We start from the raw sequence: 15,005 nt of genomic DNA, 5'->3' as shown, positions 1-15,005 counted from the left end.
CGGCCCTCTGGGCAGTGTACTGGAGTGCAGCACTGAAACGGTCGAGGCATCGGAACCACATCTTGAGGAATCCGATCCACCGCTCAATGACAGTCCAATTGGCTGGATGGGACTTGTTGTCCCAGCCTCCACTTCGGTCTCTGGCCTCCGTACTGATGTCATCAGCCAGGTCCTCAACGGATACCCCTTATCCCCCAAGAGCCAGTCGTCCACCCTGGGGTGCTCCTCGAAGAGGGCGGGGATGACCCACTGCCCAGGGTGTGGCTGTCATGTACACTCCCTGGGAAGCATGTACACACATGTATTATCTTCATCTGGCGGTCACACACATGCTGGATTTTGAGGGGTTGGACACCTTCCGGTTAACATAGGGCACCCCCAGATGGCTCGGTGATTGCAGGGCAACATGTTTGGTATCTTTTACCCCCTGGACCTGGGGAACCCCGGCGATGGCGGAGAAACCTACTGCCCGGACGTCTTGCTGAGCATGGTCCATGTCAAAGATGATGCAGTTTCCCCCCCCCCGGCCATAGAGGGCATTCGTGACCTGTCGGATACACCAGTGGGCTCTGGCCTGTGAGATGCCCTGGAATGCTCCCGAGGTATAAAGGTTCAGGGCTGTGGTGACCTTGATGGCCACCCGGGAGCGGGTGTTCTCCTCCTCCATGTGGTGCCATGTCCACGAGGATATGGCACAGATGTCGCACCATCTCCTTCTTGAGGCGGAGCCTCCTGTGGCACGCACTGTCCATCATCTGTTCAAACAATCAGCGAAACATCCTATACACCCTGGGCCGTTGCTGGTCTCCCCCTCTGGGTCCTCAGGGTGTAGGGCGGGATCCCGCACATGGGGGGGTCCAGCACATGGGCCGCCATCTCGAGTATCTGCAGACGCTGCTGTGCCTCCGTCTCCAGCATCTGTCCGCCCGACCTGACAGCAGCACCACTAGTGAAACTTCTGCGTATGATATCCCTGCCATAGCTTCAATATCTGTAAGGAATTGGAGAGGGTGTTACACTGACAAACAGCAGTGCCTCCTACCCTGTCACCTCCATTCCCTCATAGGTTCCCCCCATCCGGAACGCCCTGTCCATGCACATCTGGCCATAGCGGGCTCCCCTCAATGGACCCCAGACCCTGTACCCCGGACACCCACTCATAACGTCACCTGGACCAGCCACTGGCCCTCTCCCAGTGGCACTCAGCGACTCTCCAGTCGTGGATATGTCCCCGGAGCTGTGTCCCATCCCCTGGGTGTTGGGATGTTGACTGCTGCGTGTGTGCTGTTGCATCCTGCAGTGTCCTGGCACGGTGTCCAGGCATCATGGCCAGATTGGGATGCTGGGCAATGACTCCCACATGCTACATGGCCCGCCTACCCACAGGAATCCACTTGGGTTGTGTGAAATGCTCACTTAAGCGGGTGTTAATGCTCGTTTAGAAGGATGAGGGGGGATCTTACAGAAACATATAAAATTATGAAGGGAATAGATAGGATAGATGCGGGCAGGTTGTTGCCACTGGCGGGTGACAGCAGAACTAGGGGACATAGCCTCAAAATAAGGGGAAGTAGATTTAGGACTGAGTTTAGGAGGAACTTCTTAACCCAAAGGGTTGTGAATCTATGGAATTCCTTGCCCAGTGAAGCAGTTGAGGCTCCTTCATTAAATGTTTTTAAGGTAAAGATAGATAGTTTTTTGAAGAATAAAGGGATTAAGGGTTGTGGTGTTCGGGCTGGAAAGTGGAGCTGAGTCCACAAAAGATCAGCCATGATCTAATTGAATGGCGGAGCAGGCTCGGGGGGCCAGATGGCCTACTCCTGCTCCTAGTTCTTATGTTCTTAACCATGATTGCCAATTCCCTATTGGAGATAGCCTTCAGCCGCATGGCCGAGGCAGTTGGCAGGGGTTATGGGTGGTCGTTGGGGTAGATGGGTAGGTACACGGGTTCCCCTCGGAACGTGTACTGACAGTCCAGGGATTGGCATGGTGGTACCCCCCCAGCACCTCCCCCACCTCCCCTTTCCAATGGCGGCCCTCCCCTGCCGAGATTCCCCTATCCCCAGCTGAGGGTCCCCCACCCTCTGCCATGCACAGGGGCAGCAAGCCCAGTGCCCCCGGGCTCTTTACCTGTGAGTAAAGATGGCTAATCACCTCCTCGGCTCCCTACAGAAGCCCTTCCGGCAGGTTCACGTTTTTCAAAAGGAGTATTAATCACCCACTTGGTCGGGAGGGTGTAGGAGAACGGGTGGCTCCTGTTAATTGTATGGAAATAGGGTCTACGTGGTGATAATTAGTGTTTCACCACTCTACGGCGAGATCCCAGTTTCGCCTATGGAGCGGGCCGGTTGCATTGCAAACTGTTTGGCGCGGTTCACATTTTCTGCCTCTCCCACTATTCATCGACCTTGTTTCGCTTGAGTGGGAGCGTAATAAGACCGGAGAATCGCTTTCTCTCTCTCTCCCTGTCCCTGTCTCTGTCTCTCTCTCTTTCTTTTTCTCTCTCACTCGCTCTCTCTCTCTCTCTCTCTCTTTCTCTCTCTCTCTCTTCTCTCTGTCTCTCTCTCTCTCTCTCTCTCTCTTTCTTTTTCTCCCTCTTTCTTTCTTTCTCTCTCTCTTTTTATCTTCCCACCCGGCTTACTCACTCTTCTAACTTCTCCCATCGGGCAGGAGATACAAAAGTCTGAGAACACACACGAACAGATTCAAAAACAGCTTCTTCCCTGCTTCTACCAGACTCCTCAACGACCCTCTTATGGACTAACCTCATTAATATTATACTCCTGTGAGCTTCACCTGATGCCAGTGATTGTGCATTTACATTGTGTACCTAGTGTTGCCCTATTATGTATTTTCTTTTATTTTATTTTCATGTACTAAATGATCTGTCTGAGCTGCTCGCAGAAAAATACTTTTCACTGTACCTCGGTACACGTGACAATAATCCAATCCAATCAAAACTCTCTGTGTCTCTCTCTGTGTGTCTCTCTTTTTCTTTCTCTGTCTGTCTCTTTCTCTGTCTGTCTCTCTCTCTCCCCATTGTGGAGATATACCTTTGGGCTGTATCATAGATGGATGGTGTGCAACCTCCAACCAGCAGGTGGCAATGCAGACGCACCATGCAGGGCTCAAGACCAAGGTCATGTGACCAGTGGCTCCCTTATAAGGGGACACCCACATGTGGTCATCATTAGAAGATTGCAGATGGTAGTAAGGCATACAAGAGGATGGTCAGTGCTAGGTGTAGTTCCACAGGAGTGATGAGGAGACTCCATGATAACGTGCTCCATAACAGATTGCTATCTTGCCGCACGAGACTCAATAAAGATCCTTGTTTGGACAAGCCTCTCGGTGTTTGGTGGAATCCTTTGTAAGATACAGAAGCCCAAACACAACATGGTTTCATGTGTGCTGAAGATTTAAAGATAGCGGCAGCAGTGACAAGGATAGGCATTTGGCTTGAAGACCGGTCTGGTGAACTGCAGCCTGAGGCGACCCAACGCATAAGAAAATGCTGAAGCTCGAGATGGACAGACTGAGGGACCCCCACCAGCTTTAGATGTCCGGGAATGTAGGTGAGATCTGGCGGCTGTTTAAACAGCACTTGGAACTTTTTTCATTGCCTCATGAAAGGCGAATCGCTTTGCTGCTGACGGTAGCAGGTCCACAAGCCCTTGAACTGTACAACTCTTTTGTGTTTGATAATGAGGAGGATCACAAGAAATTTAATGAAGTGATGAGGCACTTTGATAAACATTGTTCCCCAATTAAAAATGAGGGGCTGAATTCTCTCCCCCCGCCCCCCCCCCCCCCCCACGCCGGGTGGGAGAATCGCTGGGGCACCGAGCGAGTCCCGCCACGCCGCCCTGGCACCCGCACGTGATTCTCCCCCCCCAAACCGGCGCGGCGAGATTCACGGCTGGCCGCTCGGAGAATTACCGTTACAAACGGCGAGCGGCGATTCTCCGGCACAGATGGGCCGAGCGGCCTGCCCAACACGACAGGTTCCCGCCCGTCCACACCTGGTCGCTGCCGGCGGGAACAGTGCGGGAATGCTGGGTGGCCTGTGGGGGGGGAGGGCGGATTTAGCATCGGCGGGGGGGCTCGAAAGGGGTCTGGCCCACAATCGGTGCCCATTGATCAGCGGGCCAGCCTCTCTGAAGGAGGAACTCCTTTCCTCCGCCGCACCACAAGATCCATCCAACATTTCTTGCGGGGCGGCCGCGGGGTGGACGGCAACGCGAATGCGCGGGTTGGCGCCGGCCAACCTGCGCATGCGCGGGTGATGTCATTTACGCAGCGCCGATTTTATGCAGCACCAAGGCCCAGCGCGTGTAAATTACGTGGCGCCGCTCCTAGCCCCCGGGGGTGGGAGAATAAGGGGCGAGGAGCGGCCTCCGACACCAGAGTGAAACATTCCGGTTTTCACTCCGGCGCCGGGACTTAGTCTCCCGATGGGAGAATTTCGCCCAAGACGTTTGAGTGTTACATATTCCATATGCCTACCCAAAGACCTGTCTAATCATTTGACAGTTTTCTCACATACTTGAGGCTAAAGGCCCAGTCATGCAACTTCAGTGAGTTGAAGATTTGGTGCTGGAAAAGGCAGTGAAGATTTGCTAGGCAAGCGAGGTAGCTACACAGGGAATAGGTGTATTCTGCTCAAAAAAGTTTGGTGCCAACTCAAAGGAAAAAGCCAGCACCATTGGTACTATAACATGCATCATGAAGAAACGTGATCTCAGTGCGGGCGGCCATTTTAAGTGGTCGACAGGAGCCGCCGCCGCTATCTTCTGCCAGAAGTGCGGCACTCGACATGCCCCACGGCAATGTCCGGCCTTTGGAAAAGTTTGCTCCAGGTGCGGCCGTATTGGGCATTTTGGAAAACAATGTTTTGCGCATTCTCAAATAGGTCATGCATGAGCAGTGCATGCAGTTGATGAGACAAATACTGAAGAACAGTTTTTCATCAATCTCATCGCGGCGAGGAACCAGAAGAGTCCGAAAAAGAATAATGAAAACAAAATCTTAAGAAAGACTGAAGATAGTAAGAACTCACCGAAGACCTTTACCTCTATATTAAAATCGATGGGGATACTGAACAGTTCTTTAATACGATGCGACTTTGACCCTAAAGCGACAGACAACCTCGTGAGTCGGTGTGCTTTCAACAGCTCAACATGCAGTGGAAATTCGTTGATCGACCAGGGTTGATGATGGACTTTGGGGCAAGAACTATGGCGACCTACGATGTTTGTGAATTAATGCTCTCCATGGCAGACATGCGGCACACACTACTTTTACATATCGTAGACATGGCCGTTGTCTCCGTCCAAGGGGTAAAATCATGTGAATCCCTGAATCTAGTCAAGCGACTGTGTCCCAGAAGATGGCTGGTCAGCTGAACACTTTGGATCCCGACAAGGCATCACAGTGTGAGGATTTGGAAGAAATCCAGGTGGAGGAGAACAAATCAGACAAGAGGACGGAACAGCTGCTGAACATTCTGCAATTCTGATTAACAGTCTTCAAGAACGTGCATCGTCTCAATTGCATGATACACGGTCATGATGAACCCAAATTACAACATCTCCAAGATGTCCGTGTTAAATGGACAGAGAATGGTAGCATGGAGCTTCACTCTGGAATTTAATGAGTATTTCACAAATGAGGTAATCACTAAAATATATCAGTTGGACTCGCGGCCGCTGAAATCAGTCTTTGCTGAACCACAAATCATCGGCTGCACAGACTGCACAACCGACTAGGAGGTGGGATATGTAACGATGAGACAAATCCGAACAAAACCAAAGTAGCAAGGTCGGAGCACTCCCAGAACAGCGACAAGAACTGTACCAAAGGAATCATTCTTCAACTTCTTCAGTCCCTATGAAGTTCCACAGAGTGGTATCTTAAGCCAAGCTACAGCGGCCAAGCAAAAGGCTGACTTTGAACTTGCCGCTCTATTTTGTGAACAAATAATGCCAGATGCAATGTTATATTTTTCAGATGAAATCATTGCAGATGATGCTGAATCCGATGATGATTACTATGAATATCTGCTTGAAGATGTCGACAATGATGCAGAAAGTGATGGCAGGGAAGGTGAGACTGATGAAGACCACTATGAACTACTTGCAGATCTCTTTTCCAGCAGCACAGACAAGGTTCCAGAAGCACTGCTCCGGTGGTTTGGAAGCAATGATGAGGTGATCACGGGGGACACCCAGACCCCACTGGACTCTGTGGACAACGGGAGTCTGGAGTTAGATTTAATTAAGAAATTGAAGCTGCTGATACAACAGAAGATCAGCCATTGATGAGCCAGAGATGGAAGAAATCATCTCAGTATTAGAGAAACTTGTCTCAGAGGTATTTGATGATCCATTCCAGGTCTTTGAAACGGTTCCTGTAATTCATTCCCAAACCATCGACGACACCGATGACAAATGGGAAGACATCGATGACGACTGCAATAACAGCGACTTGGAGATTGGAGTAGTAGGCAACTCTGAGACTGACCCTGAGGCAGAGCTGAGGACAATTTCATTATGCAGCTCCACAGGCCACTCACACATTTGCGAGTTTGACCAATGTGACCAGATGCCTGGATCAGCACAACCAGAGAGCATTGTCATCTCGAGTGACGAAGAGCAAGTGAGCGATGCTCCAGTGAGCCAAGAAGGGCTGGCACCTGTAGCCCCAGTTCCAGCCTTCACTCAGTTACCAGAAACCGAGGCCCTCCAACATGTCAGTGAGGCCACAGGAGTGGGCATGGTCATACCACCCAGAGATGACGTGACTGCTGAAACTCTGCAGACCTCTCAGCACACGGTAACAACCAGCACATCGCCAGAGGCTGCTATGTCAGAACACAATAGCAAGAGACGGAAAAAAATACATCATTGTGTCCTCAAAATACAGATAAAGACAAGATAAAGATCCTTTATTATCACAAGTAGGCTTGCATTAACACTGCAATGAAGTTACTGTGAAAAGCTCCTAGTCGCCACATTCCTGTTCGGGTACACGGAGGGAGAAATCAGAATACTCAGCTGGTATGGGAATTGAACCCGCGCTGCTGGCTTTGTTCTGCAACACAAACCAGCTGTCTAGCCCACTGAGCTAAACCATCCCCTACAGCCCCACTGAGCTAAACCAGAGGGGAAGGAGGAGAAGACTGAGAGAGCTAGCTCATCCCACTAACAAACCAGCAATGAAACAGTCGCAAGTAGCAAACAGCATGCAAGGAAGCGTAAAAGAAAGAGACTGGTAACACAAGTATGGCAGTCAAACAACAATACAGCACAGGAACAGGCCCTTCGGCCCTGCAAGCCTGCACCGATCACGTGTCCTATCTAGACCAACCGCCTGTATCCTTCTATACGGTGTCTGTTCATGTGCATATCCAGATAAGTGTTGAAGGTCTCTAATGTATCTGCCTCAACTATCTCACTTGGCAGTGCATTCCAGGCCTCCACCGCCCTCTGTGTAAAATAACTTCCCCCGAACATCTCCACTGAACCTTTCCACACCCTCCCTCACCTTGAACTTGTGCCCCCTTGTAATTTTCAATTCTTCCCCGGGAAAAAGCCTCCGACTGTTCACCCTAACTATACCATAAAACATTTTATAAACTGCTATCAGGTCGCCCCTCAGCCTCCGTCTCTCCAGGGAGAACAATCCCAGTTTATTCAATCTCTCCTCATAGCTAATACCCTCCATACCAGGCAACTTCCTGGTATAGAAACCTTTTCTATACTGTCACCAAAGCCTCCACGTCCTTCTGGTAGTGCAGTGACCAGAATTGGACACAGGATTCTAAATGTGGCCGAACCAACGTTCTATATAACTGCAACATAATTTTTGAGTTTTTATACTCGATACCCCATCCTATGAAGGCAAGCATGCCATATGCTTTCTTTATCACCATTTCCACCTGTGCCGCCACTTTTAAGGATCTGTGGACCTGCACGCCCAGATCTCTCTGTGTCTCTATGCTCCTGATTGTTCTGCTATTTATTTTATAGCTCCCACCTGAATTGGATCTACCAAAATGCATCACCTCGCATTTGTCTGGGTTAAATTCCATCTGCCATTTCTCTGCCCAATTTTGTTGTATTCTCTGACAATCTTCTTCACTATTCGCAACTTCTGCAATCTTAGTATCATCCGCAAACTTGCTAATCAGACCAGCTACATTTTCTTCCAAGTCATTTATATATATATATTACAAAGAGCAGAGGTCCCAGTACTGATCCCAGCGGAACACCACTAATTACAGACCACCATTCGGAAAAACACCCTTCCACTGCTACCCTCTATCTTCTATGGCCAATCCATGGGGGACCTTATCAAATGCTTTACTAAAGTCCATCTAGACAACATCGACAGCCTTTCCCTCGTCAAGCATTTTTGTCACCTCCTCAAAAAACTCAATTAAATTCGTGAAACATGACCTCCCTCATACAATACCATTCTGTCTGTTGCTAATAAGACTTACTATCTCTTACTATCTCTGAGAATCTTTTCCAACAATTTCACTATCACTGATGTCAAGATCACTGGCCTATAATTGTCATGGACACAGGCCTTCCAAAGGTCCACGGCAAAGAGCAAGAGAAACAAGAGGTCAGCACGTAAACCAGTCTTCAAAGAGGCTGGCAACAGCTCGAATGATCACAGAGGTGATCCCGTGAGGGAGGCACAATGATCTGTGCAAAGCAAACGGACACTTGCAAGGCACAGAATGTTTATGGACGCCTCAGTAAAATTGGTTCACGATTGTCTGAAGTTTTAAGATCAATGTTGCTTGTAATATTTTGTGAAGAAGGGAGTGTCTTGTTCTGCTCTAGGTGTAGCATAAGCGGCTTCCTTATGGTGCACTTGACAAAGGAAGGATCAGACGTGTAGCTACTCAGACTGACTAACCAGACTGCTACAATCCACGTGGTGAGAGTGATATTGAATCAACTCTGTGTCTCTACTCACTGACAGTCTCCACTGGAAAGAGGCAGATCATGTGTGTGGTGTCCTTTATATATGAGTTGGTGTAATGCCTTTCTGTGGTCGTGTCACCTCTGTGTGTATCGTGAATGCCCATTGGTCATGTCCTATCTAACTGTTCTATTGGTTGAGTGTGTGTGTGTGATGTCTCTGGTGCTCCCTCTAGTGTCTAGCTAGTCTACATGTATTTACATTAACCGCTTGTGTATTTACAGTGATGCACATCACCACTGCTATGCCTCTGGGCAAAATCATAGATGGATGGTGTGTGACCTCCAAACTGCAGGAGGCGGTGTAGACACATCATACGGTCTCAAGACCAAGGTCATGTGACTAGTGACTCCCATATAAGGGCAGACACATCCGGTCATCATCAGATGATTGCAGATGGTAGTAAGACATACAAGTGGATGGTGGGTGCTCGGTGTAGTTCCAGAGGAGTAATAAGGAAACTCCTGATAACGTGCTCTGTAACAGATCGCTATCTTACCAGATGAGACTCAATAACGATCCTGGTTTGGACAAGTCTAGGTGTTTGGTGGAATCCTATGGAAGGTATAGAAGACCAAACAGAACAACTGTCCCTCTCTCTCTCTCTCTCCCGTCTCTCTCGCTCTCCACCCCCCCTCCCCCCCCCCCTCCCCCCACCCCCCCCACCACCCCCTCCGCCAAGCATGTCTCTCTGGCTCCCACTCTCTTTCTCTTTCTCTCTCCCAAACCATCTCTCTAGCTGTATATGTCTTACTCTCCAGTTGTATTTCTCTCCTGCTCTGTGTTTCCCACTCTCAGCATCCCTGGGCGTTGGGCAATGTTTCCTTCAGTAATTGTGGCCTGCTAAAGCTCAAGTCTCTGATTACAGCTTCCCTCTGCACTGATGTTTGATGCAATCCATGTTGTGGTGAATGCAGTCCGGCAGCTGAACCGCAGCCAGGAGATTGGTCTGAGACCCCTGTCATGCACAACCTCACAGATCTGGCAGCACGGGACCAGCCTGATGAACTACCTGCGCACAGTGAGTATGGGCAGTGCCCACAGACAGAGTCAAACATTCCACATGCAGAGACTGACACAGGGTCACACTGAATCCAGGAAAACAACATCAAGGAAAATGATGAAAGGAAAGGAGTACCAGCAAGTATCACTCGAGAGCAGACAACCCCCCCCCACTTCCCACTCCCCCTGCTCCCCCACACTCCCCCTGCTCCCCCCACACCCCCGCTTCCCCCACTCCCCCCTCCACTCCCCCTGCCCCCCACTCCCCCCGCTCCCCTCACGCCCCCCCCCTCCCCCCGCCCCCCACTACCCCCGCCCCACCCACTCCCACCGCTCCCCTCACGCCCCCACTCCCCCTGCCCACCACTCCCCCTGACCCCCCACTCCCCCCGCCCCCCACTCCCCTGCCCCCCACTACCCCCGCCCTCCCACTCCCCCCGCCCCACCTACTCCCCCCGCCCTCCCACTCCCCCCTCCCTCCCACTCCCCACGCCCCCCCACTCCCCCCGCCCTCCCACGCCCCCACTCCCCCCGCCCTCCCAGCCCCCCACTCCCCCGCCCCCACTACCCCCGCCCCCCACTCCCCCCGCCCCACCCCTCCCCCGCCCTCCCACTCCCCCCTCCCTCCCACTCCCCACGCCCCCCCCGCCCCCCCGCCCTCCCACTCCCCCCGCCCCCACTCCCCCCCTCTCTCCCCGCCCTCCCGCTCCCCCCGCCCCCCCCACTCCCCCTGCCCCACCCACTCCCCCACGCTCCCCCCGCCCACCACTCCCCCTGCCCCCCCAATCCCCCCACCCCCCAATCCCCCCACCCCCAACTCCCCCCGCCCTCCTACTCCCCCCCGCCTCCCACACTCCCCCGCCTCCCCCACTCCCCCGCCTCCCCCACTCCCCCTGCCCCCCAACTCCTCCCCCGCCCCCCCCACTTCCCCTCACTCCCCCCCACTCCCCCCACCTCCCCCACTCCCCCCTCTCTCCATCCCTCCGGCTGACCACCCACCACCCCGACCCCACTACACCCCTTCCCCCCACTACCTCCACCCCCCACTCCCCCTATGCCCCCCCGCACCCCCACTCCACCACTCCCTCCATCCCCCCAGCTGCCCCCACCCCCCAATCCCCCCACACTCCCCCCGCCCCCAACACCCTCCACCCCCGCGCCTCACCCCTCCCACTCCCCCCGCTCAACACACTCACCCTGCCCCCACACTCACCCCAACCTACCGATCCCCCATTCCCCCAGCGTGTCATGTCTTCCCACTCCCCCTCATGCCAAATCTCGCCACTCCACTCCCCGGCGTGCCATGTCTTCCCCCCCCCCCCCCCCCCCCCCCCAACCGCCCGGTGCACCATGTAACCTGTGAGAGTACCTTTAAGAAATGGGTGTTTATTACTGCAGTGATATCAGAGAGGGGGTGGAGCTGGGCTGTCTGTCAGCTTTTTACTTTCGTTTTAGGCTGTTTGCTGCAGGGTGTGTTTTAGTTTCATTTTCAGAGCTGGATAGCTTCAGTCACAGCCAGAAGGTATATGAATCTCTCTCTGTAATCGAAAGACTGTAAATCGATCCTGATGATTTAAAACTAATAACAGTAGTGACTTTAACCTGATGTGCTTCTGGTAAAAGATGTTTTAAGTGTAATGGATGTTAAAAGGAAAGCTTAAAGGATTACTTAGTGATGTATTCTTTGGGGGTTGTGTTTGAATTAATGGTTGCTAAGATGTTCACAGTATGGACTTCCGGTGCCGGCTATGGAGGAGTAAGTCGCACATTTGGTGGCTCCCGCTCTGGTCAGACTTTTGGACCTTTCGCCCCTGACTTTTTTTCAGTTTTAAACGGCAAATTTGAAGGCCGAGGCAACTGGGCACCGTTTCCACGCATCGGTGTATAGAGAAAAGAAGCAGAAGTGCACGAAAGGAACAAGAAGCCAGTAATGAGCTGTGTTGAAGCTGCAACGGGAGACAGTATGGCCGAGGGCCGGACCCCTGGGGTGGCAGCACAGTGACCAATGGACCCGGTGATGCAGGCCATTCACGAGGGCTTCGCCAGGCAGAAGCGGGAATGTTTGGACCCAATTAAAGAATGGACGGCCAGGATCGGGCAATCCAGAAAGTAGAGAAGGTGCTGGCTGAGCAGAAGGAGCATCAAACAGCGGTGGAGCTGGAGGTGGGGATGCTGAGGGACCAGCAGAAAAGGCTCCTGGAGAAGGTGGAGGACCTAGAGAATCGGTCCCGTCGGCAGAACTTAGGAATTGTCTGGCTCCCGGAGGGGTCTGAGGGAGCTGCTGCTGGGACATACGTAGCAGGGATGTTTGAAAAGCTGCTGGGGGAGGGGACATTCCCCCGACCCTTGGAGGTGGACAGAGCGTACAGAGTGCTTGCGAGGAAGCAGCGAACGGGGACCCTCCGAGGGCAATGGTGGTGAGATTCCACAGGTTCCTAGACAAGGAATGTATTCTTCAGTGGGCCAAGCGAACGCGGGGCTGTAAGTGGGACAACAGTGTCCTGCGGGTGTACCAGGACCTGAGTGTGGAGGTGGCGAGGAAGAGGGCAGGCTTCAACCAAGTTAAGATTATTTTCTTGAAGAAACAGGTGAAGTTCGGTCTGCTGTATCTTTGGGTTACGCATGAGGACCAGCATCACTATTTTGAGTTGCCCGATGAGGCGCTGGACTTTGTGAAAAGAAAAGGACTGGTGGGGGGCTGAGAACTCTCGTTTTAGAGACAATGTGTTGGCCGATATTGGGTCCTTTTTTTCAGTTTTTCTGGTTCTTTTTTTCGGTAGATATTGACAATGTCCCTTTTGTGCTTTTTCTTATGTCTTTATTTACGTGCACTTTTGTGGGATGGAGACGTGCCTGTCTGAGGTTCAGTGGGCGGTGGGATGGAGACGTGCCTGTCTGAGGTTCAGTGGGCGGTGCTTTTGTTGGATGGAGACGTGTCTGTCTGAGGTTCAGTGGGCGGTGCTTTTGTTGGATGGAGACGTGTCTGTCTGAGGTTCAGTGGGCGGTGTTTTTGTTGGATGCAGACGTGTCTGTCTGAGGTTCAGTGGGCTGTGCTTTTGTTGGATGGAGACGTGTCTGTCTGAGGTTCAGTGGGCAGTGCTTTTGTTGGATGGAGACGTGCCTGTCTGAGGTTCAGTGGGCGGTGCTTTTGTTGGATGGAGACGTGTCTGTCTGAGGTTCAGTTGGGCGGTGCTTTTGTTGGATGGAGACGTGTCTGTCTGAGGTTCAGTGGGCGGTGCTTTTGTTGGATGGAGACGTGACTGTCTGAGGTTCAGTGGGCGGTGGGATGGAGACGTGTCTGTCTGAGGTTCAGTGGGCAGTGTTTTTGTTGGATGCAGACGTGTCTGTCTGAGGTTCAGTGGGCGGTGGGATGGAGACGTGTCTGTCTGAGGTTCAGTGGGCAGTGTTTTTGTTGGATGCAGAAGTGTCTGTCTGAGGTTCAGTTGGGCAGTGCTTTTGTTGGATGGAGACGTGCCTGTCTGAGGTTCAGTGGGCGGTGCTTTTGTTGGATGGAGACGTGTCTGTCTGATGTTCAGTGGGCCGTGCTTTGTTGGATGGAGACGTGTCTGTCTGTGGTTCAGTGGGCGGTGCTTTTGTTGGATGGAGACGTGTCTGTCTGAGATTCAGTGGGCGGTGGGATGGAGACGTGTCTGTCTGAGGTTCAGTGGGCGGTGTTTTTGTTAGATGGAGACGTGTCTGTCTGAGGTTCAGTGGGCGGTGGGATGGAGACGTGTCTGTCCGAGGTTCAGTGGGCGGTGCTTTTGTTGGATGGAGACGTGTCTGTCTGAGGTTCAGTGGGCCGTGCTTTTGTTGAATGGAGACGTGTCTGTCTGAGGTTCAGTGGGCGGTGCTTTTGTTGAATGGAGACGTGTCTGTCTGAGGTTCAGTGGGCGGTGCTTTTGTTGGATGGAGACGTGTCTGTCTGAGGTTCAGTGGGCAGTGGGATGGAGACGTGTCTGTCTGAGGTTCAGTGGGCGGTGGGATGGAGACGTGTCTGTCTGAGGTTCAGTGGGCGGTGGGATGGAGACGTGCCTGTCTGAGATTCAGTGGGCGGTGCTTTTGTTGGATGGAGACGTGTCTGTCTGAGGTTCAGTGGGCCGTGCTTTTGTTGAATGGAGACGTGCCTGTCTGAGGTTCAGTGGGCCGTGCTTTTGTTGAATGGAGACGTGTCTGTCTGAGGTTCCGTGGGCGGTGGGATGGAGACGTGCCTGTCTGAGGTTCAGTGGGCGGTGGGATGGAGACGTGTCTGTCTTAGGTTCAGTGGGCGGTGCTTTTGTTTGATGGAGACGTGTCTGTCTGAGGTTCAGTGGGCGGTGGGATGGAGACGTGCCTGTCTGAGGTTCCGTGGGCCGTGCTTTTGTTGAATGGAGACGTGTCTGTCTGAGGTTCAGTGGGCGGTGCTTTTGTTGGATGGAGACGTGCCTGTCTGAGGTTCAGTGGGCGGTGTTTTTGTTGGATGGAGACGTGCCTGTCTGAGGTTCAGTGGCCGGTGTTTTTGTTGGATGGAGACGTGCCTGTCTGAGGTTCAGTGGGCGGTGGGATGGAGACGTGCCTGTCTGAGTTTCAGTGGGCAGTGGGATGGAGACGTGTCTGTCTGAGTTTCAGTGGGCGGTGCTTTTGTTGGTTGGAGACGTGTCTGTCTGAGGTTCAGTGGGCAGTGGGATGGAGACGTGTCTGTCTGAGGTTCAGTGGGCGGTGGGATGGAGACGTGTCTGTCTGAGGTTCAGTGGGCGGTGGGATGGAGACGTGCCTGTCTGAGGTTCAGTGGGCGGTGCTTTTGTTGGATGGAGACGTGTCTGTCTGTGGTTCAGTGGGCGGTGCTTTTGTTGGATGGAGACGTGTCTGTCTGAGGTTCAGTGGGCGGTGTTTTTGTTGGATGGAGACGTGTCTGTCTGAGGTTCAGTGGGCGGTGGGATGGAGACGTGTCTGTCTGAGGTTCAGTGGGCGGTGCTTTTGTTGGATGGAGACGTGACTGTCTGAGGTTCAGTGGGCGGTGGGATGGAGAC

General features: G+C 52.7%; 1 protein-coding gene across 1 annotated transcript in view; it reads left to right on the top strand.

Annotated features, from left to right (window-relative positions):
• Positions 1 to 15,005, top strand: part of LOC119974300 (glutamate receptor ionotropic, kainate 5-like) — a 268,585-nt gene that overhangs the window by 192,094 nt on the left and 61,486 nt on the right. The window contains exon 8 of the mRNA XM_038813072.1: positions 9,866 to 10,141. Coding sequence (XP_038669000.1) covers positions 9,866 to 10,141 — 276 coding nt within the window. The remainder of the gene's footprint in view (positions 1 to 9,865; positions 10,142 to 15,005) is intronic.

The sequence above is a fragment of the Scyliorhinus canicula genome, chromosome 12 (assembly GCF_902713615.1).
Source record: "Scyliorhinus canicula chromosome 12, sScyCan1.1, whole genome shotgun sequence".
NCBI lineage: Eukaryota > Metazoa > Chordata > Chondrichthyes > Carcharhiniformes > Scyliorhinidae > Scyliorhinus > Scyliorhinus canicula.
Note: the sequence above shows the minus strand (reverse complement) of the source record. Positions and strands in the feature narration are given on the sequence as shown.